Source organism: Vicugna pacos, chromosome 24 (assembly GCF_048564905.1).
Source record: "Vicugna pacos chromosome 24, VicPac4, whole genome shotgun sequence".
NCBI classification, from domain to species: Eukaryota; Metazoa; Chordata; class Mammalia; order Artiodactyla; family Camelidae; genus Vicugna; species Vicugna pacos.
The window spans coordinates 22,816,311-22,843,805 of NC_133010.1; the positions used below are offsets into that span (position 1 = coordinate 22,816,311).

The 27,495-nt window shown below is 45.0% G+C and overlaps 1 protein-coding gene and 2 long non-coding RNA genes across 32 annotated transcripts in view; 1 reads left to right on the forward strand and 2 right to left on the reverse strand.

The window, feature by feature from the left end:
• Positions 1-2,569: 2,569 nt before the first annotated feature.
• LOC140689028 (uncharacterized) lies at positions 2,570-9,061 on the reverse strand. Its single transcript, XR_012063894.1, has 2 exons — positions 8,829-9,061; positions 2,570-3,489 (listed from the first exon to the last, which is right to left on the reverse strand). It is a non-coding gene; the product is annotated as an uncharacterized lncRNA (long non-coding RNA).
• A 109-nt stretch (positions 9,062-9,170) lies between these two features.
• On the forward strand, positions 9,171-17,281 carry LOC140689030 (uncharacterized). Of its 3 annotated transcripts, none has more exons than XR_012063897.1 (3): positions 9,171-9,283; positions 11,059-11,231; positions 17,011-17,281. It is a non-coding gene; the product is annotated as an uncharacterized lncRNA (long non-coding RNA). The 3 variants fall into 3 exon arrangements; XR_012063896.1 differs by lacking the exon at positions 17,011-17,281 and adding an exon at positions 13,405-13,716; XR_012063898.1 differs by lacking the exons at positions 9,171-9,283; positions 17,011-17,281 and adding exons at positions 9,555-9,737; positions 13,405-13,716.
• A 5,474-nt stretch (positions 17,282-22,755) lies between these two features.
• DLGAP1 (DLG associated protein 1) overlaps positions 22,756-27,495 on the reverse strand; it is an 822,007-nt gene continuing 817,267 nt past the window's right edge. For 21 of the 28 annotated variants that reach the window (XM_072949181.1, XM_072949175.1, XM_072949174.1 and 18 more), the window contains 2 exons: positions 26,326-26,478; positions 22,756-23,568 (listed from right to left, as the gene is read on the reverse strand). In XM_072949181.1, the coding sequence (XP_072805282.1) occupies positions 23,359-23,568; positions 26,326-26,478 (363 nt within the window). In that variant the 3' untranslated portion in view covers positions 22,756-23,358. Of the gene's footprint in view, positions 23,569-25,977; positions 26,479-27,495 lie in introns of those variants that run through there. The other 7 variants (XM_072949184.1, XM_072949186.1, XM_072949192.1 and 4 more) reach the window with 1 other exon arrangement.

Consider the following 27,495-nt stretch of genomic DNA (forward strand, 5'->3'; position numbering starts at 1 on the left):
GGTTGTTCGGGGGATTAAAATATAGCCTCATACAAAATGCAGAACCTCGCAACAGTATAGTTCCATTTATTCTCCTTTTTTTGTTTTTCATATGTAACAGCTATCTACCTGATAAATCCAGCAGTACAATGTTAAAATTTTTGTTTTAAACAGGCATGTGTCTCTTTTTTTAATCAAGAGAAAAGAAAACGTATACAGGCATGCCTTGGAGATACCGTGGATTTGGTTCCAGACCACCACAATGAAGTGAACATCGCAATAAAGTGAGTCACAAGGTTTTTGGTTTCACAGTGCATATAAAAATTATGTTTACATCATACTGTGTATATTAAGTGTACAAAAACCTGTACATACCTTAATTTAAAAATACTTTATTTGCAAAAAAAAATGCTACCCATCAACTGAGCCTTCAGCAAGTCATTATCTTTTTGCAATACTTAATAACATCAAAGATCACTGATTACAGATCACTGTAACAAATAAAAATGAAACGGACTGAAATACTGTGAGGATGTGACACAGAGACACGAAGTGAGCACGTGCTGTGACACAAGGAGGCCACAAACCTTCAATTTGTAAAAAACACAACATCTGCATAAAACGAAGTGCAATAAAACAAGGTGCGCCTGCAGACAGTCTTTTACATTTGCTAGACATTTACCATTTCTGATGCTCTTCTTTCCCTGTGCATCCAAGAGGCAAGTCATTTCAGCTTGAATTTTCTTGAGCACTGTGCAGGCCTGCTGGGGACTACTCTATTTTGGGTCATTGAAAATGACTTATTTTACTTTCATCTTTGAAGGATAGTGTCACTAAAAATAGAATTCTGGGTTTTTCCTATCACTTGAAAGGCGTTCATTTATTGCCTGGCCTCCATTGTTCCTGATGAGACACCGGTTGTCACTTGTGTCACTGTTTTCCTACATGCAGTGTCTTTCTCTGGCTCTTTCATCTCTGTATTTCAGCAGTTTGGCTACGATGTGCCGAGGTACACTTGTATTTATCCTGCCTGGGGTTTGTTGAGCTTGGATCTGTGGGTTTATGTTTTGTTTTGTTTTATACCAAATTTGGGGAATTTTGGCCATTATTTCTTCAAAAAAACTTTTTTTCTGTTTTCTCCTCTCCCAGAACTCCAGTAGATTTATAGTACGTTACCTGAGATTGTCCTGCGTGTCTCTGAGGCCCTGTTTTTCTTTCATCTTGTTCCTTTCCCTCAGATTGGATAATTTGTCTTAATTTTTAGTCCCCTAACTCTTGCTGTCTGTAAGGTGCCCTTGAGGCCATCTGGTGAATTTTGATATCAGTTAGAGTATTTTTCACATGCAGAATTCCCAGTTGGTTCTTTTTATATCATTGCTATTTCTCTGCTGAGATTCCCCTTCAGTTTATTAATTATGAGTATGTTTCCTTCTAAGCTATTTCTAATGGCTTCCTTAAATGTCTGACTGCATTTTGCGGCAATAGGCGTCACACATTACCACTATTTTGCTTGTCTGGTGATTTTTTTACTATATGTTGGACATTATGGATGACACGTTAGTAAGGACTCTGGATTCTGCTGCATTCCTCTGGAGAATGTTCATTTTTGTTCTGGCAGCCAGTTCATTTGGCTGGATTGGCCTCAGTTCCTGTCTCCGCTGCAGCAGAGAGGAGCTCAGATCTCCAGTCAGTTCTTCCCGCCACTGCCTTTCTGTGGACGCCCTGGGATCTCCCTGCGCAAGCTGACCAAGGATTTGGACAGAATTTCAATTCTAAGTTTGAGGTTTGTTCCTTGTGCAGCTCCTTCCTTTCCAGGATTCCTCTCCTAACTTTCCATCTGCTCTGCCAGCCCCAACTCTGTCCTTGACATCTCAAGCCACTAAGGCTGTAGCTCTCTGCCACCCTTAGCCTTCCGAAGGATGAGAAGTGCCCCCAAGCATCAAGGCACAAACTTGCACATCTCACCCCCTTGAAGTTCCCTTCTTTTAGGCATGGATGACAAGCCCTCTAGTTACTTCTAAACTCTCAATCAGGAGTTCTCAGACATATCTGTACATTGGAATCACCTGGAAAGCGTTACAAACAACAACTGTGGCTTGGGTTTAGGAATTTTTCTAAAGATCCCTTGGTGATTCTAACGCACAAATTTGGGAACCACTGCCCTAAATTATTCTTTAAATTAGCCATTGATTCTCTTTGTAAGTAGAACATTGGGAGTTGACAAATCATTCTCTTTCCAGACCTTAAAAAATTTGTTTTTGTACTCTTTTTTGGAGGCATTCAACAATTTTTGTAAAAGAAGTGCAATTTTTCATAGAATTATCACCCAGTGCAACTTCACCCATGAGAGTTTAATTTGGCTCTGGGCTCATACTGTAGTAGACACGGCTCGTACAACGGGTAAAATCCAAGCCACTCACAAATGACCAAACACTGCAGGAAGGTAAACATGCATTTATATCAAGCCAAAAAAAAAAAAGTTTATCTCTGGAAACTGACCAGAGAGTAAAAAGCAGTATCGGAGATCAAATTTTAAAGGTCTCGTTAAAGGGAGAATGTGTCAGGTTTTGATCTCAAACTAAAAACAGACTGCCATCTGAGATGAATTTTATTTATGATGCAGAGACTGAAAACAGAAAATATTCAACCTTGTGGCTGAAGGAAGAGCAGTAACCTAAGGTTGATGGTCACAATAGGACAGCTGACGATGAGGCGAACGTGATGAAGTGATGAAGACAGCAGCAGGGACCACAGGGGTTTCACCAAAAGTCAAGGAAGCAGGTTTTGAATGAAATGTTTTCTAGACACCAATAGAATGTACAACCTTTGAAGCACTGAGTCAGTGACTTACAAATGGAATGAAACCCCGTACTGGGAATTTACTCAGACTTGACGAGAACAGACATTTAACCAATAGCACACCGATAAGGAAAATGAAACCACAGAGAGGTTTTTCTAAAAGATAAGTTATTATCCTAGGAAGTTTGCTAGCTTCATTTTTTTGTTTTTTAATATTCCAAACTTGTCTTTATAAATAAAGTTTCTGAAACTTGAACATGTTCGCATTTGATTGGATCACTTAAATGTATGATCTTAGGACAAATTCAGCTGTTCTATCTTGTTTCAAATTATATATATACTTAATACTCTAAAGGCATGTATTTTTCATATAAGTTTTAATATGAGAATAGGGCTTTTAGAGACTATAAATAGATTGAAATAATCATCTAACTTTTAACATAACCCATTAAGTAAGATTTTGTTACCTTTTGACTTGTTACCTAAATCTGATCACTAATGTTTTGTTGCTTGAAAGTTCTTTCCAGGGATTTTCATTTTGAAATTTGATTTCTTCAGATGATTCTGTGAAAAGCCAATGTGCACATTTACATGAGTTAACTTTTCTTTCCCCCCAGCATATTTGTGCAGTAAATCTCCACAGCCTGGAACATCACTTATTTTAGATTCTCTCATCAGCAGGTCTTCCAACCGTAACGTTTCTGGTAGCGTCTGTAAATTGAAAACGAAAAGTGTTAGCTTTATCTGGAAAAGAAACAAGATAATTATTGAACACTGTTGTTTGTTATATCATGACTACAACAGTCATTGGACACTGTGGGTGCGTGTCTCACCCTGTCCCCACCACCCTGGTGAGAGACGTTATTCCCTTTGTGTGGCTGAGGAAACTGGGCTCCTCCGAGTTCAGCCTGTGTGTGTCACCGGCCGGGACAGAGCCCACATTCCCTGAGTGATTCGGCAAGTTCACACTTTGCGCATGCTATGCCTGAAATGAAACAACTTGGAACCGTCCCATTTTTATCAGACTGTTCGGTAAAGATTTGATGGTTGCTTTCGCAGATGATCACGCACACGTTTTATCTTTCAAGTACCTCCACTTAATTTTCTGCCATCAGTTCCTCCCCCTGCTTTTCTCTTCAGCCACATCTGCTTCTCAGGGAGACTGGCACGATTTGACACATCCTCCTGATTTCCTAAATCGTATGACCAGCCAGGTCCTGAAATAATGAGCTCTCCAATGCCAAGAACTCTGTGGTGTATCTTCTCTGTGTCTTAACACCTAATCTGTTCCTCAGTGCGTTTCACTCCCCTTTCTAAGTATCTGCTTTCCGAACCTGCGACCTTGGGCTGCTACCTTTTTTCAGGAAGTTTCTGTTTTTCATTTTGACTGTGAGCATCTTTAGACTTATTCTAGTGGCTACAGTTACTCCTTGTTGCTCCTTTCAATTTCCTCTGTATAAAATTTTGTTGAAATATGTCTTTTAAGCTCTATTTCCCCAAATAGAGATGAGGGATTGCTCTGGGATGAAGGTATAGCTTCAGCGAATAACACTTGAAGTTTTAAAAGACAAGCGAGGATTTATGCGATGCCTCCCCATTCCTCTCCTCCAACCCCTAAAACGTCCACCTTTTGCGAAATGAGGCAGGCATGTTGATTAGAGCCAGAGGTTTTAATGGTATACACCGTGGATCAAAGATCAGCTTTAAAATAAATGAATACCTCCATGGGAAGAAAATAAAGCAGAGCATGGTTTTCCCTTCAGAGACCTAAGATACAGCAAGAATAAACTTGGCCTGTGTACGTTTTCTAAAAGGACTGCCACCTCCAAGCTTGACTCAAAGATTAACTTGATTTGGTGAGATGTGCTGCTGCTGGCAGGCAGGTGCTGCCCTGATTCGCCAACACCCTGTAAATTGGAACCTGCAGAGGCACCTTTGATCAGCAATCAGAGCCTCACCGGCTTGGCTCGGGGAACATCAAAAGAACTGGAAAGCAGACTCTAATCTCAGCCTTCCTGTTTCTACGGCTGTCCTCTGGGTTCTCACAGCTGCGTGTTTTCTTCCATTGAAGGGCGTGTTCCATGAGAATACTTGGTGTCACAAACTCACAGGGACAGGTCGGGGTGTCCCTCTTCGTAACTCAGATCTCTGTGAATGGAAGGTCAGGGCTGTTACGCCGCATTTGGGAGGACATGGACACGAGTATGTAAATTAATGTCTCTGGCCTGATGCTGAAGGTAACCGGGAGAAACAGTTCAGTTTGGGGGAACTCTTGTCAGCAAGGCAGCTACCAAGTGCACTACATTCTGTTCATCACTCCGATAATAGGTATGAATGAGGTTAACTGGGAATCCAGCAATGGACTGGGAATTCTGAGTTACAGACGTGGCAATGTTCCTCACCAAGGCACACTTATATTGAAGGGTGATACATTACATAACAGCCAGTCTTTTAAAGAATTTTTAATTAAAACAATTTTTTTATTGGCGTCTCATCCTCTCTACACTCAGTTACAAGTGAGTACTAGTCCTTGCGCTTTGTTTCCCTTTGAAGGCCCATACAGTTTTGGTCTCCAGGATTTTAGGCATCTGTGTACAGATTTTTAAAAAAATGCTTTATTTTATAACATTGCATCAGGAAGTATTGTAGAACTGGGGGCACAGATAAAAGTGATTTGAACTTATGGAGCCTCAAGCAAGTTATTTGATATCTCTATGCCTCGCTTTTTCGTCTCTAAGTTTGGTAAAGGTAAAACCTAAGTCTCAAGGTTGTTGAGAGGATTAAATAAAGTGACAAAGTGGAAACGCTTTACAAGTTTTAGAGCAAAGCAGACGGAGCTGCAAATTGCTGCACCTTGGAATGAACCTGCCTGCACACACCCACCGTCACCTGGCCAGGTGCAGAGTCCTGCCTGGCATGGCCACCCAGCAGGTGAATGTCCCTAATCCAGGCAGCCTTTGATCTTGTCCTGCCGGGCCCTGGCCCTGTCTGTCCTTCCCTCGCTGCAGCCTGCCTTCAGGACAGCGGCTGTTCAGTTCCCTTCCCTGTCCTGAAGGCTGCCTCGGCTGCCTTCCCTCTGAGCGTGTTACACACAAAAAGGGAAGTGGAGGCTTCAGAAACGGGTTGTGGGCGGGAGAAGGTGGTGGCCATTAAGCTGAAGACTAGGTAATCATCATCTCAAATTAGCTGTTTGAATTTTTACCACTGGCATCATTCCTGCAAAGTGCAAAGTAACACTGGTTCGTAGTTACTCCGGGGCCTCTGACGTGCTTTCTCCTCCGCCCTCTGGGCTCCCTTAAGAGGAATACTCTGAAGAGATCTCATTTTGCCTTTTGTGACATGTTTTTTTCCCCTAGTTCTTCTGAAAGATGCTAACTTTATTATGACTGTGGAAATATTTTCATTTATTCTTGGAGGTAGAAGGACTTTTAGGGGTCATTTAGATGGGAAGAGAAAACTGGGTTTGTCTCTTAACATCTTCAAGGTACTTCTCCAAACCTCAGTGTCCTCATCTGTCTTGTACTCCAGAGAATATTTATCGCATATCTCTGTCTTTTACCAGAAACAATACCTGGTTGGCTAGAATCTCTTTGGTCTGTTCTTGGATATTTTGCTTCTGCTTCCTTCCTCAGCTACGCAAGGAAAATTCCTCTCCTTCAGCTTTCCTCTTCTTTCATGCTTTATTCTCCTCTTTTCTTTCTTTATCCTTTTGTATTCTTTTACCAGTTTATTATAAAGGAGATTATAAAGGATACAAATAAACAGCCAGATGAAGAGGTATGCTGGGCGAGGTCTGGGAGGGTCCCCAGGACAGCAGTGTCTGTCTCCGTGGAACTGGGGTGTTCCTCGCGCACGTGGATGCATTCCTGAATCCAGAAGCTTCCTGCCTTCTGTGATTTTGAGACACAGTCGAGGCCCCCGAATCCCCAGATGCAAACCCCGCATAAGGAGGGCTCTCTCTACTCAGGGTACTATGGCCATTTTCCGTAAGGGACGCGAGCATCCACGGGGTCCTGAAACCAATGCCCCCAAGTCCCCCAAGGACCCTGAGGGGTGACAGTGGGGGTCATTTAATCTGTTTCACCTGCAACCTGCTTTCACTAGTCAAGTTCGCTTTGATTGTTGCTGCAAAAACCTTGCATGTCCCCTGAGGCCTGTGTAGCCCAAACAAGGAGACGCATGCCCGAGTTGTTTTCCAGAAACCTGGAGTCAGCTGTGCCTAGTTGGAGCTGAACCAGTTATGACTGGATAGGACCACCGATCCTCCAAGTGGGAATGCGTTCCAGTGACCTTTTGACGTCAGAGGGCCAAAAACTCCACCCTCAGATCCATTTTGCAAGTGCAGAGGCCCATGGCTGAGCTGCGCCTGCGCAGAAGGACCGTGATACACCTGTTTCCAATCACCTTTCCAGCACTCCCCACGCTCCCCTTGCCTGCCTCCAGCTCATCCCATAAATACCCCATCCCCTCCCTTCTGGGAGGGGGGCCTGTTTCTCTTTCTTTCTTTGTGTTTGATTGCTTTGTGCATAAACCCTCTCTCTGCTGTGGATTTTGGCATCTAGGCGTTTGGCTGGCTGGGTGTGGGGCAAAATAAACCTGGCTGGGTAGCAACTGTACAACCGAAGCTGGGGCCTGATGCGAGAGGGTAAGCTTTGAGCTTAATTTGGGAAGAACTGAGAGTGATATCCAGGCCAGCATCACACTAGCTTCTCCAAGCTGGTGTTCTCCCCTGTAAAGCTGGCAGGGTTGGGGTAGATGATCTGTTCTGCCTCTAAAAGCTCTAACTTTCTAAGGACATAAATACTCATACGTGTAGGTCTGATAGCGGTGTAGGTTGTTTGAAAGTCTCCTAAAATATTGATTGTCATAAGCCCAAGTTAAAAGTTTACCGCGCGACAGGATGCAAGTCAAAAGTTTAATATAGCGGCCTCAAAGTGATGAAATGACCCCTTTCTTTGGGCAAAACTTTCCAAAGGGTGATTATAAACTTTAGGAATGATGCTTCAGCTCAGGGAAGAGTAGTCTGTGTTAAAATATTCAACTGGAGGGTGCAAGTGTTCTGCTTCAAGTAGAAGTAATGAGAGTTGAGAAGAGGTTGCAGGGTCAGGGAGGGGAAGGGGGAAGACGGGTGAGGGGGTTCCAGGAGGAGACGGAGCCAGTCCTGCCAGAGCCAAGTGTGATGTTCTTTGGAGACGAAACAGGGGAGCCCCTCAAGGGCCTCAGGGACTTGTTGAGGACAAACCCCTCCAGGAAAACCTGTCGGTGATCAGAAGTTGATTAGGAAATTGACTAATTGTAGATTTAGACGTCAGAGGGACGTTTAGAGAGCAATTAGGAAAGAAACTTCCAAAGAATAAGAATGTGGAGCCTCTGAAGTCAGGACGTAGTGCTTTTAAAACCGCCCTTCTGAATAGCTGGGCAACTGTATGCCTAACACTGACGCAGCTTGAAGAATAGCTGAGGTCTTCTTTGAGGGAGAAAGACTATGCAAAGCACATAACTTGTGCTCAGAGACTCTTTGTGCTCAGGACTCTACTGGCAAAAGGAGAAGGGCAGGCCGGGGAGAGCCCTGGGCAGCCTTGTTGTCACTGTAACTCCTGGAGAGAGACTTTCAAACTTGGGTGTCTAGGCTCCGCAATTCGAAGTCAGGGCATGCCAAGTAACGCGGCGGGGGTTGGGGGGGTGCTTCACAAACCAGGGGAAAATCACTGCGAAAGACACTAAAACGGGAAGCCTTTTCCTTTCTGTTGAATGTCATGGTGTTTTCTACTTCTTATTTACTCTTTAAAAGAAAACTACAATTTAAAATGAATAGCATGAATTTTTAGCATCCATCTTTGTACTGTGCAGTGCCAGTTTTAAACATCACAGCGTGGAACATGTACAAAACCACCCAAATCACACACTTTCTACCCCATGGCTTGTGCACGCACGCGTGTTTTGTTCTTCCTAGAGCAGTGGAAACACTGCATGAAAGTAAAATGTTTCCTTGCTTTTTTTCACTTCTTAGCGTGCCCACATCCTACCTACACGCTCTGCCTTTAGCTCACCGAGTAGGGAGGGAGGGAGGGGCTGGAAGGAGGCGGGACCGTGGGCCGCCTTTCTGTCCCTTTCCTTCTGTCATCCTCGTCAGCATAAGCAGTTGGCTAATGCCGGGAAATAGCGAACAGCAGGAGAGAACCGGACGGGTTCCTTGTTCCTGTTTCTTAGAATGTCATTGCTTTCCTTCTGTTTCGGATGGAAAGCGGGGCTTCTCGGCGCGGTCAGCCCCTCCGACGACCGGTGGCCGGCCTCGCACGCCGCGTGGCGCGCGCTCAGGCTCGCTGACCCCCGGGCCCCGCCGACAGCGCGCAGGTCCCCAGGTGCAGTTGCTACCGTTGTCGGACGGCTCCCGCGGTGTTAAACCAAGCACGGGCCCTTCTGGGCTTGGAGCCCTTGGGACCTCGGGTGACCCGTCCACGACCGGCCCCGGCCCGTCAGTATTTCCCAGCCCAGACTTCTCACCGTACGTGCGCTTCGCCCCCAGCTCCCCGCCACCAGGGCCTGGGAAATGGAGGCCGAGGGGTGAGGGAGAGCCAGGCCCCATGACTGCTGCGGGAAGGGCTGGGTGAAGAGACGGGAGGAAACGGAACCCTGGGTCGCCCTTTCTGTCCCCGTCGTCGCTGTCCGCCACGTCTGCGTGCTCACCACCGCCACGCTGCGCGCCCCGCGCGGGACAACCCCCCACAGCCGCCCCGCGCTGTAACCCTGAGAGCAGGCGCCGGCACCTGCGGCTCTGCTCGGCGCGCATCCTCCCTCCAACGCGCCGGGGCAGGAGCCAGGCTGAGGCCGGGACTCGCCTACCAGAGCCCCCATGGGAACCCCGTCCTTTCCAGTCAGACCCAGCAGATAGGTCCCACCCCCACCCCACCCCCCGGGGAGGCCAGGAGAACACCCAGCCCTTCCTGCCGTCAAAGCTGGTGCGCACTGCAGCCTAGATTCAGACCCAGATGTGGGTTAGGTGGCGTCCGGACTAGTTTTTCCATAACCTTTTCTGAAAACGGAAATTTAAGATAGGAGAGTGGTTCACAGAAGTCGTACTGTCCGCAGAGGACGGCCTGCGGATGTTAACGGTTAACAAATGGCTTCCAGGGATCGAGAGCATCGCATGGCTGGGGGACGAGGTCGGGGCGGGAACGCTTCCCGACCCTCTCCTGCTCCACAGACGTGGAAAGCGGTCACGTTTGTGCAGCGGATGCTGGCAGCTCGCGGCTGGAGAGCCGGCCTGGCCCTCAGCACACCTTGACCCCATAGCCCAGGGGCCGGTGCCCTGGGGGAAGCTCAGCAGTTCTCATACGTGTCGGTCCCTCTCCACAGCCATCTCCCCCTCCCTCCTTTCCCATGGAGAATGTATTTTCCATTCCGGGAACTGTATGATGCTACCCCTGGTGCAGAGGTGACCACAGGACTTGACTAAGCCAGTTGGTGCATCAACTTTGTTGTAAAACAAGTTCTGAAAAAATAGTCTTAAGAAAAGAAAGGAAACAAAGACACTTTAAAAAATATGAAATGGAGAAAATCCTAAAACATGGCTATGAAGTTTGCTTGGGAGCATCACTCAAAACTAATGCCCCTTCCGGAAAATGCATGTACTGGTCAGTTTCCACATCTGTGAAAGAAGGGAGCCGGACTAAATTGTCCCCAATGTACCTTTTAGATCGAAATCCAGGGATTAAAAAATGTAAACAAACATTCAACTGATTAGTGACAGGTACACTGAAGGAGTCAGAGGTGAATGCACAACAAAACAAGAAAGAAGGATGGTGGGAGGGAGGGATGGAGAACGAACTGGTAGGTGTTACAGCAAGTCCAGTAACATATTGATGGTGGGAGCTGGGGTGGATCTATGTTGGGGTGTTCACTGTAGAAGACTTTCGGTTTGGCCACAGGATTGAAATTTTACAATGAGAAATGCTGGGGAAAAGAATGAGTGCTTTGACATCCACTCTTCATGACTAATGCAGAAAAAATGAACAACACAAAGTAACCCGTTCAACTGGTTAAAAAGCTGTTAGATTTAATAGATAATCTAAGGTGTTGTAACAGAACAGTTTCAAGCCTTTGTGTAAGAAACAAAAATTCAAAACTTCTACGATTGCAAAAATGTTAAGGTACCAATTATTGGGTGCTTGCTGCGCGTCAGGACTCTGCTAAGTGTTTTCAATGAAATGTCATCCAGTTGAATCCTCACAAGCATCTATGAAGCAGGTAAAAATAGGTATTGTCCTATGTCTTTGACAGACAGGGGAACCTGAGACTGGATGAGCTTCTTCAAGGCCATGGAGCTGGGACCTGACAGCTGGGATTTGAATTCTGGGCTGAAGCACCTCCCCGATGGCTCTTCACTGGTACTTGATCTGCTCCGCCTGCTGCTTCAGTCTTCCTGACAGTTAGTCCTCAAGTCGACAGGAGAGGTAGGCTCATACACTCAGCGGTGTACTAGCCAGTCTTGGCACCTGATGGAGCAAAAACTGCGGGTGGGGACCCAGTTCAGCCCCGAGTCCTGGGCTTGGCAGCGACCTTGCCCAAGACACTAGGCAACTCTGCACCTCAGCGTCTTCGTATGTAAATAGAAGTGAACTTCAGGCAGATTGCCCCATGGAGCACTTGCTAACATTTTGGCCACGTGGACAGGTTTGCTTTCTGCCTCGTGACATTTCTATCATCCTGTGCATTCTGCGTACATCAGCTCTGGGTGCTTGGGGTGTGTCCCCCTTTCTGTGCAGCCTCTAATTCCGCATCTTCCTGCATCCTATGTTCAGTTATCTTTCTTTTAAAAGCTTTCTAAGAGTACGGTAGCCCCCATCTCATCCTGTGCAGGCAGTTTCCTACCCACCCCCGCCACTGCCCAATCCTTCTGAGAATTTCAGGGCACAGACTGATAGTCTCATCACTGTTTCTTACTCTGAATCAGCGATTTGACCCCACTGCCTCCTCATCTCCTGCAGTAAATGTCCTCTCTCCATCCTGAGTCACCCCAGGGCCTTTTGATTTAATTCCTCTATATCTAAACTACCAGGAAAACACGAACAACTGCAATGACTTTTCATAGAAGAAATGAGACCAGTGAGCGATTATTACAGAACAGGCGAGAGATAACTTCAAATGTCCTTCTTCCATTCAGCTAAGATCTGTTGATGCCTTCTGGAAGCCAGGCATTGTGCTGGTGCTGGAAATACCAAAATGCGTAAAACATTCAAGGAAAAAAATAATCCTTCCCGTCCTCGGGTTTACCTTCTAGTTGGGAGATGAGATGACGTTCTATTCGTGCATTTTGTTGGTTGTAGGTTAGTCAGTGATCAGAGGTGTGGAGAAAAACAACGAGGGGAGATGGAGGAGTGTCTGTGGGCCAGGTGCGCGTGGGAGTGTGCGATTTTAAGTAGGAGGATGGGAAGGGACCCACTGAGAGGAGACCTGACGCCGGAGGAGCTGGTGCTGTGGGAATCTGTGGGAGGAAGGCTCAGCTCAGACAGACGCTTCTGTCATTACAGAAATCTGTTAGTGCTGGGTGGAGAATATAAAGTGTAGAGTATCGTTATGAACTGGATTTTACATATTTGATGTGTTTTCATCCCTTGCAGTTATTTTCTTATTGGTGCTCATATTGTCTGTTTTTGGGCCAGTGAGAGCCTCTTCAATATTTAGCATGAGTGAGGAAGGAAAGTCAGTGCCACGACGCCGTCCCAGGCTCTCGGAGGAGGCGGGGTGGCTGAAGCAGGCACTGAGCAACCTGCTGCGCCTGAGGAACCATTTCATGCTGTGTGCTTTTTTGTGTGCGTGCTTTTGACAGCCACTCTGTCTCCTTGCACCCCACATCCTGAATTTATGAAGACTTTAGGATTTAGTGTATGTATAGAAATGGAAAGAGGGACTGAGTCTGAGGCCAGTTTATCATGATGTAGAATATAAGCACCACATAGCAGGAACCCGAAGACCTAAAAAGACCACAGACTGTAAGCTCCTGCGTGAGCATTGGTAGACATCCTGGGCAGCTACCTGGAACTCCCGCAGACAGGCAACTGGACGGGGGAGGAGGGGAAACTGAACAGATGGCTCAATTGTTGAATTTCCAGGCCATGGAAAGCCATGCAATCTCCATATTTATCTACATATTTAATAAACACGACCAACAGACTTGAGAGCTCTTTTAAAAGCAGGGAGGGAGCCGGGTGGATGACTCTGGAAGCCAGTTAGATTTGCAAATTATCATCTTAGAAAAGCCTGCCTAGGTTTCTGGGTGAGGGAGAAGGGCCCCTTGGTGATCTGCTGAAGGGGAGAACAGGATGCTTCTGGACCAAGTGTGAGGCGCACTTGGTCTTACAAAGGACTTTATTTCTGATTTGTATATGCATCAGAGACATCCAGAGACAAACATCTACAACATCCAAATTGTCCTGGAAAGTCCAGGCTCTGGGCTTTCATCCTTGTAGCTCAAGTCTCATTCTTACATAAAACATCCAGAGAGAATCCCACCTTTACAGGAAATTCACTGTAGTAACGGTCGACTGAAATAAGGTTTCTGTTCACAGAGCGAAGCTTTGAGGATCTTTTTGTGGCACACATTGTCACTGTCTTTTTGTTGTGTAGGAGCCTCACCAGACACTGAATTTACTGGTGCCTTGATTTTCAACTTCCCAGCATCCAGAACTGTGAGAAGGAAATGTTTAAGCCGCAAAAACCTGTGGTTATTTTTGTTATAACAGCTCAAATGGACTGAAACAGAAGGGAAAACTGTCATTTGAAGTGATTCCTTATAAGATGTGACTGTCTTTGCTCGGTGACTTTGTGGGAAGGTCTCAGGTGCGTAGTAATTGATTCACATTTTATTACAAAGTATGTTTTGGAAAATAAACTGATGTGAGCTAGTCGCTTCATAGAAATATGAATTGTGATGTTGAACCTTCTGCCTTTTGTGTTCTAATTCTCGGAATAAGAGCCGGACTGACAGGTGTTTAACCTCAATGGGAAACCTCACGCTGGACGGCCGTAGTCCCTTATGCCCCATGCTCCCCTTAGATACAAATGGAGAAATTATTTGTGCTCCATTACCAAGTGGGTTGTAAAATTCCTAGTAATAATTTAGGTAACGGTAGATTTTTCCTCGTGCATAGCACACTAACTCTCGCTGGTCCTCACCCGGGCAGAGAAGGTAAGGTACAACCCCCACGACGCACCTGTCATCCTGGCCTTACCTGTGTACTTAGGTGACTGACTCCTTAGCCATCACTGCTCCGCCGCTCCTCCGTGCCCTTGGGTCAACCCAACCATTCTGCTTAAAATGCCTGCGCGATGGGGGAGCTCAGCCTCTGCCGCACCGGAGCGCAGACGCCCCGGCCTCCCCTGCCTCCCTCAGTTCGCACGTAACAGATTTGCTGTGCTGATTCCTCAAAGCTCCCCAGGTTGAGGCTGCCGGACCTGCCTGTGGACTCTGGCGTTAAACTCACCTGGTGAGTTTGTGAGACGTGCAGAACGGCTCTCAGAGCAGACTACCAAGTCAGAATCTGCTTGGGGCCGGGGGGGGGGGTCGTGGGGAGAGCTAAATAAATCCAACTTCAAGGCAGCCTTTTTCGGTATGGGGCTGAAACACTAACCAGGCCTTAGGACTCTGCTGTGTGAAGTCCTCCGTGTGTCCCCACACTGAGGAAGGGACAGCCACAGCCTTCCGGCCGCCGAGCCCGCTGGGCCGAAAGGGCTGCAGCCTTTAGCGTGACAAAGGGTGGCGCTTGGGAAACGAGGAGTTCCTGCTGGCAAACAGATAAGTCCCGACAGTCACACGCTCTGATATGGGCCTGTCTGAACAGGAAAAGGAGGACTTTTTACTTGTCAGGAGGTCTGCTTGAAAAGAAAAGAGGAAAAAAACAAAACACTGAAATATTGCTTACTTCCTCAAGGGGAGGACACAGTTTTTGGATTGGACTCCAAAGGATGTCGAGCTCAACACGGATGTCAGTTAACTCTGTCTCATTCTGGGGCCATTTGTTTGCCAAGAACCCAAAGTCGCTCAAACCACTTGAATGAAAAGAGGGTTGATTTTGAAGACACGGCCGTGATACTTCACCCTGTGGTCATTTGTCAGCGCTGTGATTTGAGGAGCAGTTGTGCCTCACACATTAGGTTTGCAATGTCTGCACAATTGGTGTGAGCGTAGAAGGGAGGTTTTTAAGGTTTGGGTGGGTTTCTCCACACGGACCGAAGATGAACTGTAACAAAGCGCTGAGCACTTGGCCCTAACTGTCAGGAAGCCCAGAAGGGACTTCAGTGTTCGCAACTCAGGACCGTGGGAGCTTGTTTATCTAGCAAGTTTCTTTTTCTTTTTTCTGTTTTTTAATTTTTAAAATTGTTCAGTGCTTTATGTTTGAGTTCCACGGGTCGTCTTAAAGCCTTTTGAGAAGTGGAGTTTCACTTTTTAAAAAACGAGTAATTGAAACCCAGGACTACCACGCATAGGCGTTGGCGTCCTGCTATGAACCTACTGTCCGCCAAGGTGCTTCCAGGGCCGAGCCCGGACCTGCCGCCGACCCGGCTGGGTTCTTAGGGGGCCATCATCGGGGTAGGCACACGGCCCCAGTTCCCGAAGGAGTCCACGCCCAGGGGCTGATGTAAGCTTCCTCCTTCCTTCAGTTCTGGCAGCTTTGTTCTGTGAGTTACAGAAAAGCCTGCGTTAAATCTGCCTCCAGACTTCTGGAGACTTTCTTTCCCTTCCTTGCTGCAAGTTGGAAGAGGCCTGATTTTGTTGTTGTCGCTTTAAGCCTGCCTCTGAATTTACCTTCTGAATGCTTTGTTTCCCTGTTTGCAAAGGTAGGTGCTAAAACTGCTACATGTTTGAAGTGGACACCGAGGCAGCCTTTTGGGAGAGCAATATTTAAAACCAAAAGTGCACGTCCATTTGCCTAGGAATACAACCCTTAGATCCACTTCTACATGCACTACAGATCCGTTGTAAAACGATTTTCACCGCAGATTTTGTCGTAGCAAGTGGTGGAAACAGCCTAAATGTCCATCAATAGAAGGACTAAATAATACGTCATGGTTCATCCATGAATCAGAATGTTACGGAGCCATTCGAGAGAATGAGTGGATCAGAATGTTCTGAAATGGAACGTACATTACTAAATGAAAAAAAAAGCGAACAGGAAAGGAATGTGTGTAGTATGCACCCAGTTTGTGGGAAAAGAAAAAAAAATTCTTGAATGTGCATAGTCAAGTTTTGGAAGGACTTACAAAAAAACTTTTCAAAGATATTGAATATTGCAGGAAAGAACTGGAGTGAGCAGTGGACTTATTTCATTATACACCCCTAGTTCTGTCTGAAATTTTCTTATGTGTACATTCTTCACCAGAAAAAAAAAGACATAAATTGCACAGATCCCACACATATGGACAAAGGATCTATAGTTAGGCTGAATTCAAATACTAGCTGTCACTTAACCTGTGACCTTTGAGGTACTCTCATCGCTCTGTAATTTACTTGTAGTGACCGTCACGTGTGGCAACTGTGAGGTTTAAGTTACAGAACGCACATCAAATAGAGTTGGGGTGCAAGGTGCTTTCTCTGTAAACATTAATATGTAGTAATGATGACAGTGAAAGTTTGTTGGATGCTCACCACATGCCAGGCTTTACGCTGTGTTGAGAGCTTTACATACGTTCATTCTTTGAATCTGTAGAACAACCCTAGGAAGTAGGTATAATTTTCATCCTGATTGTACAGATGGGGAAATGGAGGCACAGAGAGGCCAAGTAACTTGCCCAGGCAGACACAGCTAGTAAGTGGGAGAGCTAAGGATTCAAACCCAGGCTTCTGGCGCCATAGCCCAAGCTCTTTGCCACGTACACACAGGCCCTGTCCATGCTGGGCTGACAGGTCTACTCATGGCACAGTTTTGCGGCTCAGAAGAGGGTCAGTCCAAGTTTCTCAGGGGACTGCTAAGAATGCTCGTAATGTCTTCTAACCACAGGGCGTGCTTTCCCGCCCACCCCACATCTGGATGCGACCATCAAAATGCCCCTGGGTGTTTTTGTGGGGACTTCTCCCTCTGCCTCTCTCTCCTCCCAGCTGGGCCCTCTCTGCCTGTGCTTCTGGAGTCACTCGCAAGAGCCCTGCTGGGAAACCTCTACTTCCAGGTGAAGCCAACAGGGACCCCGCCTGTGGCAGGGGTGGGGACAGCAGTCTCTTCTGCATCTCTAATCCAGCAGGTGCCCTGAGATACTAGGAGCTGTGGAGGACCTGCCGTCTTCCGCAAGGACCGTCAGGTGACACAGTTCCGTCAGAATGACTTGTCTTGGGGTGGTATACCAAGTGTCTCAGGGCGTAAGTATTTCCTTAATATTTAACCCATGTTCTCTCAGTTGAATATTTAACCCAATTGTCATGTGCTGCCTTTGCAAGAGGAATGGCTGGTCTTTGGCTTCCTCATCACCTGTCTTAAAATAAAGTGCCCTTAGGAATAAAAACATGATGAAATCAGCCACTGACAGATGCTGTATCATCTTAATACCAAAGCGTCTTAGATCCCCATTAGTAGGGTGTTTTTCTTTCTTTGCCTCCAGAATTACTCAGAATCACCTGAGTAATCATTCCTCACTTCGCCACTATTTCCACAGTGCTTAACATGCACACGTGTCCCGTTTGGAAATCCCCACCATCTTGTGCCAACATCCCTCCACTGTTCCGGTTTTCCAAACTAGGGATCGATTTTTCACTCTCGATGGGAGATTTCTTTCTCTCTTTAAGATTTCATTTTGAACAACTGTCTAGTCAAGGGCTCCTTGGGGCATCAGTGCAAGATGGGAGCAAAGACCCCAGCTTCTTGGAAAGGATCGCCCTGCGGTCATTGCAGGCGCATCACCTTGCTTCACTAACGTGAGAAACAATTCAGGAGCCCTTGAGCTGCCCTTTCAAGTCTGTCGAGCTCACCGTTGGCAGTGCCAGGTGCACCCTGACCTCCCAGGTCCTGCTCCTGCTGAGGGCCAGGCTGCTGCCTTGGAAGGCAGTGAAGGCAGCGAGGTTCCCTGGAAAGGAGTCTAAATTGTCCGACTTACCTCCGTCTCACCTTTATTCAGGCTCTGCCCTTGCGATCTGCCACTTCGCACACTTAGGAATTACAAACAGACACTGGGTTGGCCGAGGTTGCAAAGTGCACCAGGTTTTATTCTAGAAAGGAAATGCTGTGACAAAGCCGGCATTGCAGAAACCGTCACTTACAGAAGCACACATTTTCTACAGCAAGAGGCTATTCCCTAAGACCAAAACCCCTCTAAAATGGACCCTCCCTTCTTCGGTGAGTAGAATATTTTCGTTTTAATCTGCAGAGATGCTTCCTTTATGGGGCCATCCACAGTATTATCTGACTCCTTATACGTTCCTCCTCATTTTTCATAATAAAAATTGCTGGTAGGCGTTGGACTTGGATGCCCTAGGAAGAAGGAAGGGTTCAGCAACTGATCACTATGTGCAGAGAGGTCAGAGGGCTGGCTCTGCAGGAATGTTTTCTGCCTGTAGAGCACTGGTCTTCAGAAGCAGTGAAAGCACCAGGATTTAAGGCTACAAAACCCATAATTGTTTACAGCCTCCTGTACTAGAGTTAATGGGAAGAATGCATAACAGGAGAGGAAACTGACTCTATTTGCTTTCCCCTTCCTCCTGTCCGAAGTGAAAAGGAGAGTTTTTCTATGAAAGAAGCTCTTTACTGAGATCTTGATGGACACTCCCTCCTGACGACACTGGTTTTCCTCTCAGGTAGTCTGGAAAGAGGACATTGGCACCTGCTTCTCCCAGGAGGCAGACTGGAAGCACGAGGTGGAAGCAGGGCATCCTTCATCCGCTTCGTGGAAACACCAGGTGGATGGCACCAGCTCAGTCAGCAACGTGGCGGAGCTTGACTGTGGGTGTTCAGTACAGTGTTCTCTTGCTTTTAGCCATGGTCTATAAATTCACGCTTGTGCTCATTGACGTGGGAGACGTAACGAAATAATCTGTTGACTGTTGCAGTGGGGCTTCCCATTCCTATGAGTGTCTGACGATGCCCTCCTGGGCCAGCAGGAGACCCAGAGGGAAGCAAACGGGCCAGGAAACGCCACACTATTTCCTCTGTCGGCTTCAGGGGAGATACGTGACTTGCAGAGGAAGTGAAGACCTATTCTGTGCGCTGACACTAGTAGATGAGTTAGGACCAGAGAGGGTTTTCAGACAAGGCCACTAGTTTCTGTTTGCAAAAGGAGTCAATCTGATCTTGGTTTAGGAGCTAAAAGTCCAGCAGCCTATTGAAGAAACCCAGGGTAGATTTTTGGCATCCTTTGGTAAAAGTGACATTGGAAAATGAACGCATTCAGACACTGGGATTTTCATATGTCATTTATTTAAACCAAAATCACTTTATATTTTCAAGGGATGGATTTCAAAGATACAAAAGTAAATTCAAACCCTTTTGTTCAATATCTGTTAAAAAAAAAGATTACAATTTTGTATGGGAGTGGACCCTGTTGCACGGGCAATTGCTTCAAATTTCTGCATGCAAAAACTGACTCATCTTGTTTTGGGATTGGCTAAAATGTTTAAGGAGCCCCAATGAAACACAAGAATTACTCTGATAAAAGACGAGAAGCATAATCACGGTTCAGATAAGGTAAATGGATGGCGCGTTAGCCAAAGTAATGAGATCTTTGCAACCTCGCTGGGGTTCAGCAACTTGGAGCGCTGCTCTTTTGAAGCACTTTCAAAAGTACATTGTGTTATTTTAGTGACTGACACAGGTCCTGCTTATGTGTAAAAATCAGAAAAAGTGGCTTATCTGCTTAAAAATGTCCAAATTTGTTGCATATACTTGGGCTTTGCCCAAGAACTTTGTAGGACAAAGTACTGTGGATGCAGGTGTTGAAGTTGCAGGCATTTTCAGATACGGCAAGTCTACTTCATAAAACATTCTAACTTACCTTTGTTTTGGGTAAGTCTGTATTTTGCTATATCAAGTAAGGGTTCATCTATGACCTAGATGAAAACCAGGGGGAATCAACAGTGGCAAATAATTACCAATTCTAAATGTGCGAAGAATTAGATAAAGACCTCACTGCAGACAAAGCTAAACACAGTCTTGGATTTTGGACTCAAATCTGTCACTTAATGATTGTGTCACACTGAGCAGATTACTGAACGTCGAGGAGCAGTTTTTCATTAATGCGAGGATGAAATGAAAACCATAAAGCATTATTCTGATTTTTCTTGCCCTGGAGGACCATGTAGGAAACAAAATTGAAATGTTGTGAAGAAACCCAAGTGGGTAGAAATATATACAGATTCGCACATGTGTGAGAAGCTAATAACTTCTTTCATAAAACATACAGCTCCTGACATGAAACTTTCAGGTGTGTGTGATCATCACAGTAAAAGGACTTTTAGTTGTTGGCATTTAAATCCCTTGGATCAGATACAAGTTCTACCCACCAGCTCACAGGGACTAGCCATATACGTTACAATGAAAGTTAGAATGGCATACTTCTTAATTGCTTAATAATTGCCCCCAAAGACAATCACTTATATTTTGGAAGAAGCAGGACTCTGTAGTGAAAACACACAGACCTGAAAGCAGTGCATTAATTATTTTATTAATTTCTTCTTTTTACATTATGGGAAACATTCATCTATTTACAATTTTTTTCCACACACAATCTAGGTAAATAAGCCTATGAAATTCCAATTCATAAAGCCATAAAAATGTTCCCCACCCCTCCATCTGAAGGCTTTCAAATGAATCTTTTTTTTTCCAAACCAAAATAATTTTTAAAAATTACATTTGGGAATTCAGATATGCTGGATTTACATTCCAGTTATTTAAAATATGCATCTAGACATGTTTTAAAAAAGAAATGGTAAATTCACAAGGATAAGGCTTAAATTAAAGTGGTAATGCACAGTAAAACATTAAGGAAACATCTATAAATAACAGAATTATATTACAAATAAATTAGTTCTATTTACCATTTCAAATATTAAAAATCTGTAATCCATTTCTTCATCTCTCTTTACAAAAAGGTTATGTGAATTGTATGGAAACATCTGCAAAAAATATAATAAAACTTAATTTCTTTGAATGTTTTTGATGTGGGAGACAAGCTTCTTTTGTAATCCCCCCTCCCCAAGAAAATGCCCAAACACCTTTATACCAAAGTTAAACAAAATAAGTAATTTTCAGGGTACATACATTTTCCATTATGAACTAAAAAACATTTCTACAAATTACATCCAAAAGAACAATGTAACAAAGGTTATACTCATGGATGTCAGTTTAAGGGGGCAGGTGGCTAACAAGCAGCTTTATGTAGGGTCATGTCTTAACATCAATAATTAGCTTTCTATAAAGTGTTTGTACAATTTGTGTTTTGAAGGAAGGCAAAGGTCATGGTGCCTGTAGGCATTCAGCTAAAAGATTTAAAATTCTTACCAAAAATAGCTTATGAATATACAAATACCATTCACATAGACAAGATAAATAGGCCGTCTCTTGTCTCTCTTTAAAATATCCTGGGCTAAACCAGTTTCCAAAGACAATATTGTAGGATGATCTTGAACCGTATTAGAAATCTATTTCTTAATCCAAATCAGGGCACAGAGCTGTGGTTGGGAACATGGGTCTTCAAATAGATGCTGCCGCCTTCAGGTTAACCTGTGAGTTCCAAGCCATTTTCAGGACTGAATGGGACCATAGTCTACCCAGCGTGGCAGTCGGCCTTACTTGTTGCCAACTCTGTGTGGCCTTCCTTGGCTGCTACAAAGCAAAGAAAAGGTGGATTCTTTTTAAAACCACCAAATACGTGAGCTCAAATTCTCTGCTCCAATTTTACAAAGCACTCGAGGCGCCTTGTTCTCCCTAGCTAAAAGTTGGTTGGTTGGTTTTTAAATAAGTTAGTAGCCCTTTTCTAGTAAACCACAGCAGTAAACTTTTGTGCCCTGTTTGTAAAGATAGCTCAAAGCATCAATGGCTCTGAGAGGTAGCGAATTCTCTAGTGGTTTTAGAATATGCCCACGAACCTAGTTGTTGCCAGAACCCATCACCTCTCTTAATTTCTTAAATTAAATTAAATTAGCACCTGGCTATGAGAGTGGGTTTTTTTGGTTTTTTTTTTGTTTTGTTTTTAAAAGCTTCTGTGGTGCAAGTATACTTGATGTATGTTTTTAAAAGCCTGTCATTTTTCAATGGTAATTTCTAACGCTTTAGGGAGCTGGATAAAATGCCAGTGATCCTTTAAGATCACCTCACTCCAAATGTTTAAACTGCTTCGAGTAAGGGCATTTAAAGGTAACTTTAGCTGGATGCAAAAGTCATACTGCCCATCCAAAAAGACAGAAAAGTTAAATCAACATTCTTGGCCAAAAGCCTGGGTTTCTCTCAGCGTTTAGGAATCCTCCCCCTCCACCTGGCTGCTGAAACTGGCAGGTCAAATGTCATCTCGCTCTACCTGGGGCCTCAAGAGGACTGGCAGCTCTTTGGAATGAGACTACATGTCTGTTGGGACAAAAAGCCTATTTGATCAGTTGGACACGGGACAAGATCCTTATTCCGGGGTATATGATAGGACTCTGTGTAGCAGTGAGAGAAGACTGATGGAGAAAAACGTATGCCATGTGAACTACGGGGTTAAAAGAGACAGATGTGTAGCATTCAAAGGGATGATGGGAAAATCCAAACTCTTCTCAGAAAACAGCCCGGCTGCCATTTACAGCACTTTGTAAGCAGAGATGTACTTGTGTATGTAGAATTAGGTAGGCCCCCCGGGATGAACACGAACAAATTAATAGAACCAACACTTTCCCCTTTAAAGACCCGCCCCCCACCCCCCCACCGCAACAACAATATAATATACATAGTACAATAAAAGTTGATAAAACACTTCAGGTCTAAGTTTTCTTAGTACTAGGACCAAAAAAAAAAAAATCCCTTATATAGTATCTTAAGCTCTCAGTGCTTCCTTTGCCTTGCCTATTCGTGTTATTGCCTTTCGGAATAGATTGATGTCCCTGAAAGATCGAATTGACAATCTTCTGCTGATTGAGACGTTTGAAGCCGTGACTGATGACGGACAGTGAGGCAGTTTGTGCAGCTGTGAGGGATGCAGCTACCCCCAGCACCCGCGGTGTTGCTCCTCTTCCTCCCCCCACTACACGTCCTGGCCCCCCAGCCCCAGCCCATCTCGGTCCCCTCCCGGTGTGTCACTCGTGGCCTCCGCTGACAGGGTGTGACCTCTGAGGGTGGAGAGAAAGTGCTCCGTCGGCTCGTGTCGGGGACACGGAGGGGGTCGGAGCCCTCGTCCCTTTCCCGTGGAAGACCGCGAGGGCCCCGAGGGTCCCCCTGGGAGACTGGATTTCTGAAATACCCTATGGATTGATATTGCTGAACTCTAGGGACAGACTAGCTCGAGAGAACTGAGGATGGCGGGGACCTACAGGGGCCGCTGCTACGCGGGTGGGCGGGCGAGCCGAGAACGGAAAGGGGGGCGCTCGGGAGGAGGCGGGGCGGCGGGGCGGCGCGGCGGCGGCGGCGGCGGCGCTCAGAGCCGGGTCTGCGCCTCGGGGATGTAGATCTCGATGCTCTCGGCGCTCTCGGTGGCCGAGTTCTGGCGGACGGACGCGGCGCGCTTGGCGGCCATCAGGCGCTTGCGGGCCTCCTGGCGCTGCGAGCTCTCCAGCGAGCGCTCCCGGATCAGCGGCGCGGGGCCCTTCGCCGGCTTCTTTGGCACTGGAGGAGGGGCCCTTCTCTCCTGATCAAAGCAGAAGGTTCAGGACATTACACAGCTTCTCAGGACAAGCTTGGGAAAAACTGGGATAGGTCAGTAGTTAGCACACAGGTTGGTTTTTTTTTAACCTAATAGGTTAGTTCTGATCTGCACACTGTCTATATTTTTATGTATCATAGGTATATTTTCTTCTTCATTATTCTGGCTTAGGTATGCAAAAGATGCAGGAAATAAAAAATACCTATAAGCTTAAGGCCAAGGGTAAGGCTGGACGGCAGAACTAGGTCTCTCCAAGGCAAGGATGTGGGTATTCAAAATGCCCCCTGCTGAAAGGCTGCCGCCCCCAGCACATTTAGTGTGCTTTCTCCCTGGAGGCTCCAGACTCTTCCAGCTGCCAGAGATGGGGCAGAGTGGCAGGGGCAGCCTCTTAGAACTGCATCCCCTCTAAGGAGGGAGGCAGCGGGTGCCAGCTGGTTCAGTTTAAAAGCATCACCGCCCGCTCCCCGGGCCCACCCAACTTTAAACAACCAAACGAGGAAGAAGAGATGATAAGACTGTGTTCGTTTAGCTTTGTTGATGCCACAGTGAGTTACACCCATTTGCACATCACACACAGACACACAGCAATACACTCGGCAGGGTCACCCCGGAGGGAGGACTTGGACGGCTCCTACCCTCGGGGGTGGCGTCAGCTCCAAGATGGCCCCTAAAACATCCTGCTGGGACCGTACTCCTTAAGGGCCTTGGGGTGACTGGTGGCCCAAAAGGCAGTTCCATCACAGGGACAGACACCGTGCCGTGAAAATTTAACACAAGACACAAAGAGTTCACCCCCGCCCCCAACAGCAGCAGCAAACTAGAAAACGGCTGGATATTTTTAAAAGCCACTGCAAACACAAAAGCCGTTCATCAGTCGGGCGGGGAAAAAAAGTACAACGGGAAAAAAGGAATCACACCACAAAGGATTTTCAGGGAAAAGACGGTGAGTTTTCAGGCTGCAAAAAGGTCCACATGAATCTGATGTTTTCATTTTTAAAAATAAAATACCCTAAATTCTCATAAAACTAAAAGTGAGAAGTATCTTAAAATATGGATTCCATGATTCACCAAAGGGCATTCTTAACACTCAGGTTCCTCACAGCAGTTCGTCTTTGCCCAGGTGGGTGCAGTGCATCGTTAAACTTACCACCTTGGAGTTGCCCGCGGGCTGTTTAAGGTGGAGTCTTGTGAGCACAGGGTGCAAACGCTATTCCACCAACTCTGATTGTGTTTGTTCATTTTTTCCCCTCTAGTTCGTGGGGGTGATGAAGACATAAAGTGAGTGAAGATTTAGAAATCAAGTTACCTAATGATTTACTATGTAACTGTCACTGGGTTACAGATATCAATTATTAGCTTCACTGCTTTTGGACGTCTAAAATCTTCATTGTTGAGCAACTCAGTGGATACTTTTAAAAGTATGACTATTGGAAACATTTTAGTCATATTTTCCTTTCCTTGCACATTTTATTTTTTTCACAGTAATTTTTTTAAAATCAATGAATGAGAAATTAGATGGATCAGCTCCAAAATCTAAATAACCAGTATGTGTGCACATCTTAGTGTCTTCTTAAAATAAGACCAATTTAAGAGCTTATTTAGCAGAGAGTTTAAGACACAGATTAAAGAAAAGTAGACTGAGTGCAAATGTCTGACTTCCCAAGTGAGAGGCCACCCAGATATCCCTGGTATTTTGATGCTTAACACTAAACCCCCCAGGGTGGACGGTGATAGAACTGGAGATGAGGGACCCTGATGGTGACAGTGGTGGCCTCTTCGATTATGCACCGTCCCTTGGCACTGGGATTCTCCTGGCAGCCCACTGAGTCCGAGAACCCTTATATTATGATGGGTGGCAACAGAGTGGATTGGAGCGCCCTTCGCTCTCTGGTAGGTGAAGGTATCAGAAAAGGGCATCACAGGAATAGCTGTGCCTAATTTTTAGGAGCTGAATCTCTTAGAAACATTTGACCTCAGGCCATAGGATAGCAAATCATTTTTTTAAAAAAAAGTCATGCATGCCAGGGCAGCCTGCGGAAGTGGACATTGGATACCTGTGAGAGCCTGCTGGAGCCACCATGATCAAGTGTAAAAACTGCAGTTTATTAATTCAAGTCAAAGAATTTGAGTCTTTATTTCTAAGCTCTTGCACGAGGAACTCAGGGAGCAATATTCCCCAAGGCAAATCAACCAAAAGTAAAACTCTTTAAAAAAAAAAAAAACCCAACATTTATGATTACTGTGAAACTTGATGGTGTGTATATTTTTAGACTTGAACAGCAGTGATTTCTTTATTACTATATTTATGAAATGATTATCAAAGTCGGTTAGTTTTTCAGGCTTCCTATTTTCTCGAAACACATCCTAGGGTGTAAGGAAGTTGAACTCTTGCTCTATGTAATCATGCACTGAAGATGTCATTTATTTTAGTTTAAAAAGCAAAAGGGAGGCAGTACCTTCCAGTGACTAAAATGGTTTAACTTAAAGTTTAATTAACAAAAAAAGCCACATTCCCATTTTCCAATTCACAAAGACAGGTTTTTCTTTAAAAATATGCCTGAAACATATTACAGATAATATCCCAAATGATTACTATGTAAACATTGTCATTACAATGAAATTAATATGATATCAGCTCCATTTCACATTGTAAACAGCAAGACTGAAAGCAGAAGCCTATTTAGACTGTCCAGGGTTTGTGCAGGTTTTTAAATGAACCATACAAAATCTACATTGTTCTACCTTCTTGTCAAGAGGATCCATCTGTTTCCAATTATTGGCCTTTAACTGATGAAGTTCATCAAATTTCATACTAATATTTTCTATGGACAACTGCAGCATGTCCCAGAACCCCGCCAAATCCTGGGAGGTGGGCCTTGGATGAGCATTGAGATTCTGCACAAGAGAAAAAAAAAAATTCATTCTCTAGAGGTGATCTTTGACAACAAGCACAGGACCAAAGTGGCATTTTCAAATATTTCAAATAACGTAAGGACGCTGAGTTCCTTTTGGTTTGCAGACAGGAGATAAAAGCAGGGCTACAAATGGTACTTTATTTAAAATGCTCTAGGTACATATGTTTTATGTGATATATATATTCACTTTTATTAAGGAATAACTGACGAAGAAAATTATAAGTCTAACTTGTGATGGTACAAATGGTACACTTGTAATTTAAAGTGTACAGTGTGATGGTCTGATGGACACATACATTATCTCCCATCGAGTTAACACATCATTACTTGACATATTTATCTTTCTGTGTGTGTGAGAACCTTTAGCTTCTACTGTCTTAGCAAAGTTCAATTATACGATACACCGTTATCTGCTGCGGTTACCACGCTGTACGTTAGAGCCTCAGACCTTACTCATCTTAATACTGCAACTCTGTACCATCTTACCAACCTCTCCCTATTCCCCTGGCCCTGAGCCCCTGGCAACCACTTTTATACTCTCTGTGAGTTTGACTTTTAAAAAGATTACACTCCAAATGATCATTTTACACATGTCTGACTCAGTGATTCTCAATGTCAAGGTTGTAAAACATTTCTTCTGTAAAACAACACCTATGGATAAGGGCTGGTGGGAGAGGCTAACCATGTGAAAAATCCCAGAATGTATGATCTGTGACAAAATGCATTTAAAACTAGATTTAAATGAAAATGCCATCTTAGAAAAAAAAGACAGTAGATTATTATTCAGTCAGTGTTTGACTCCATGACATCCAACATATTCCAGAGAACAGATAAGGAATCTGAAATAAGATTCATTTTAATACTCGTGTTGCATGAATTAGTAGGGCGAACAAATAAGCAATAAAAGAACTGGATTTTTCAAAGTACTATGTGTTTAACAATTAAGACATTACTAATAGAGGAAGTCATGTTATCATAAGCACTTGGACAAAATCAT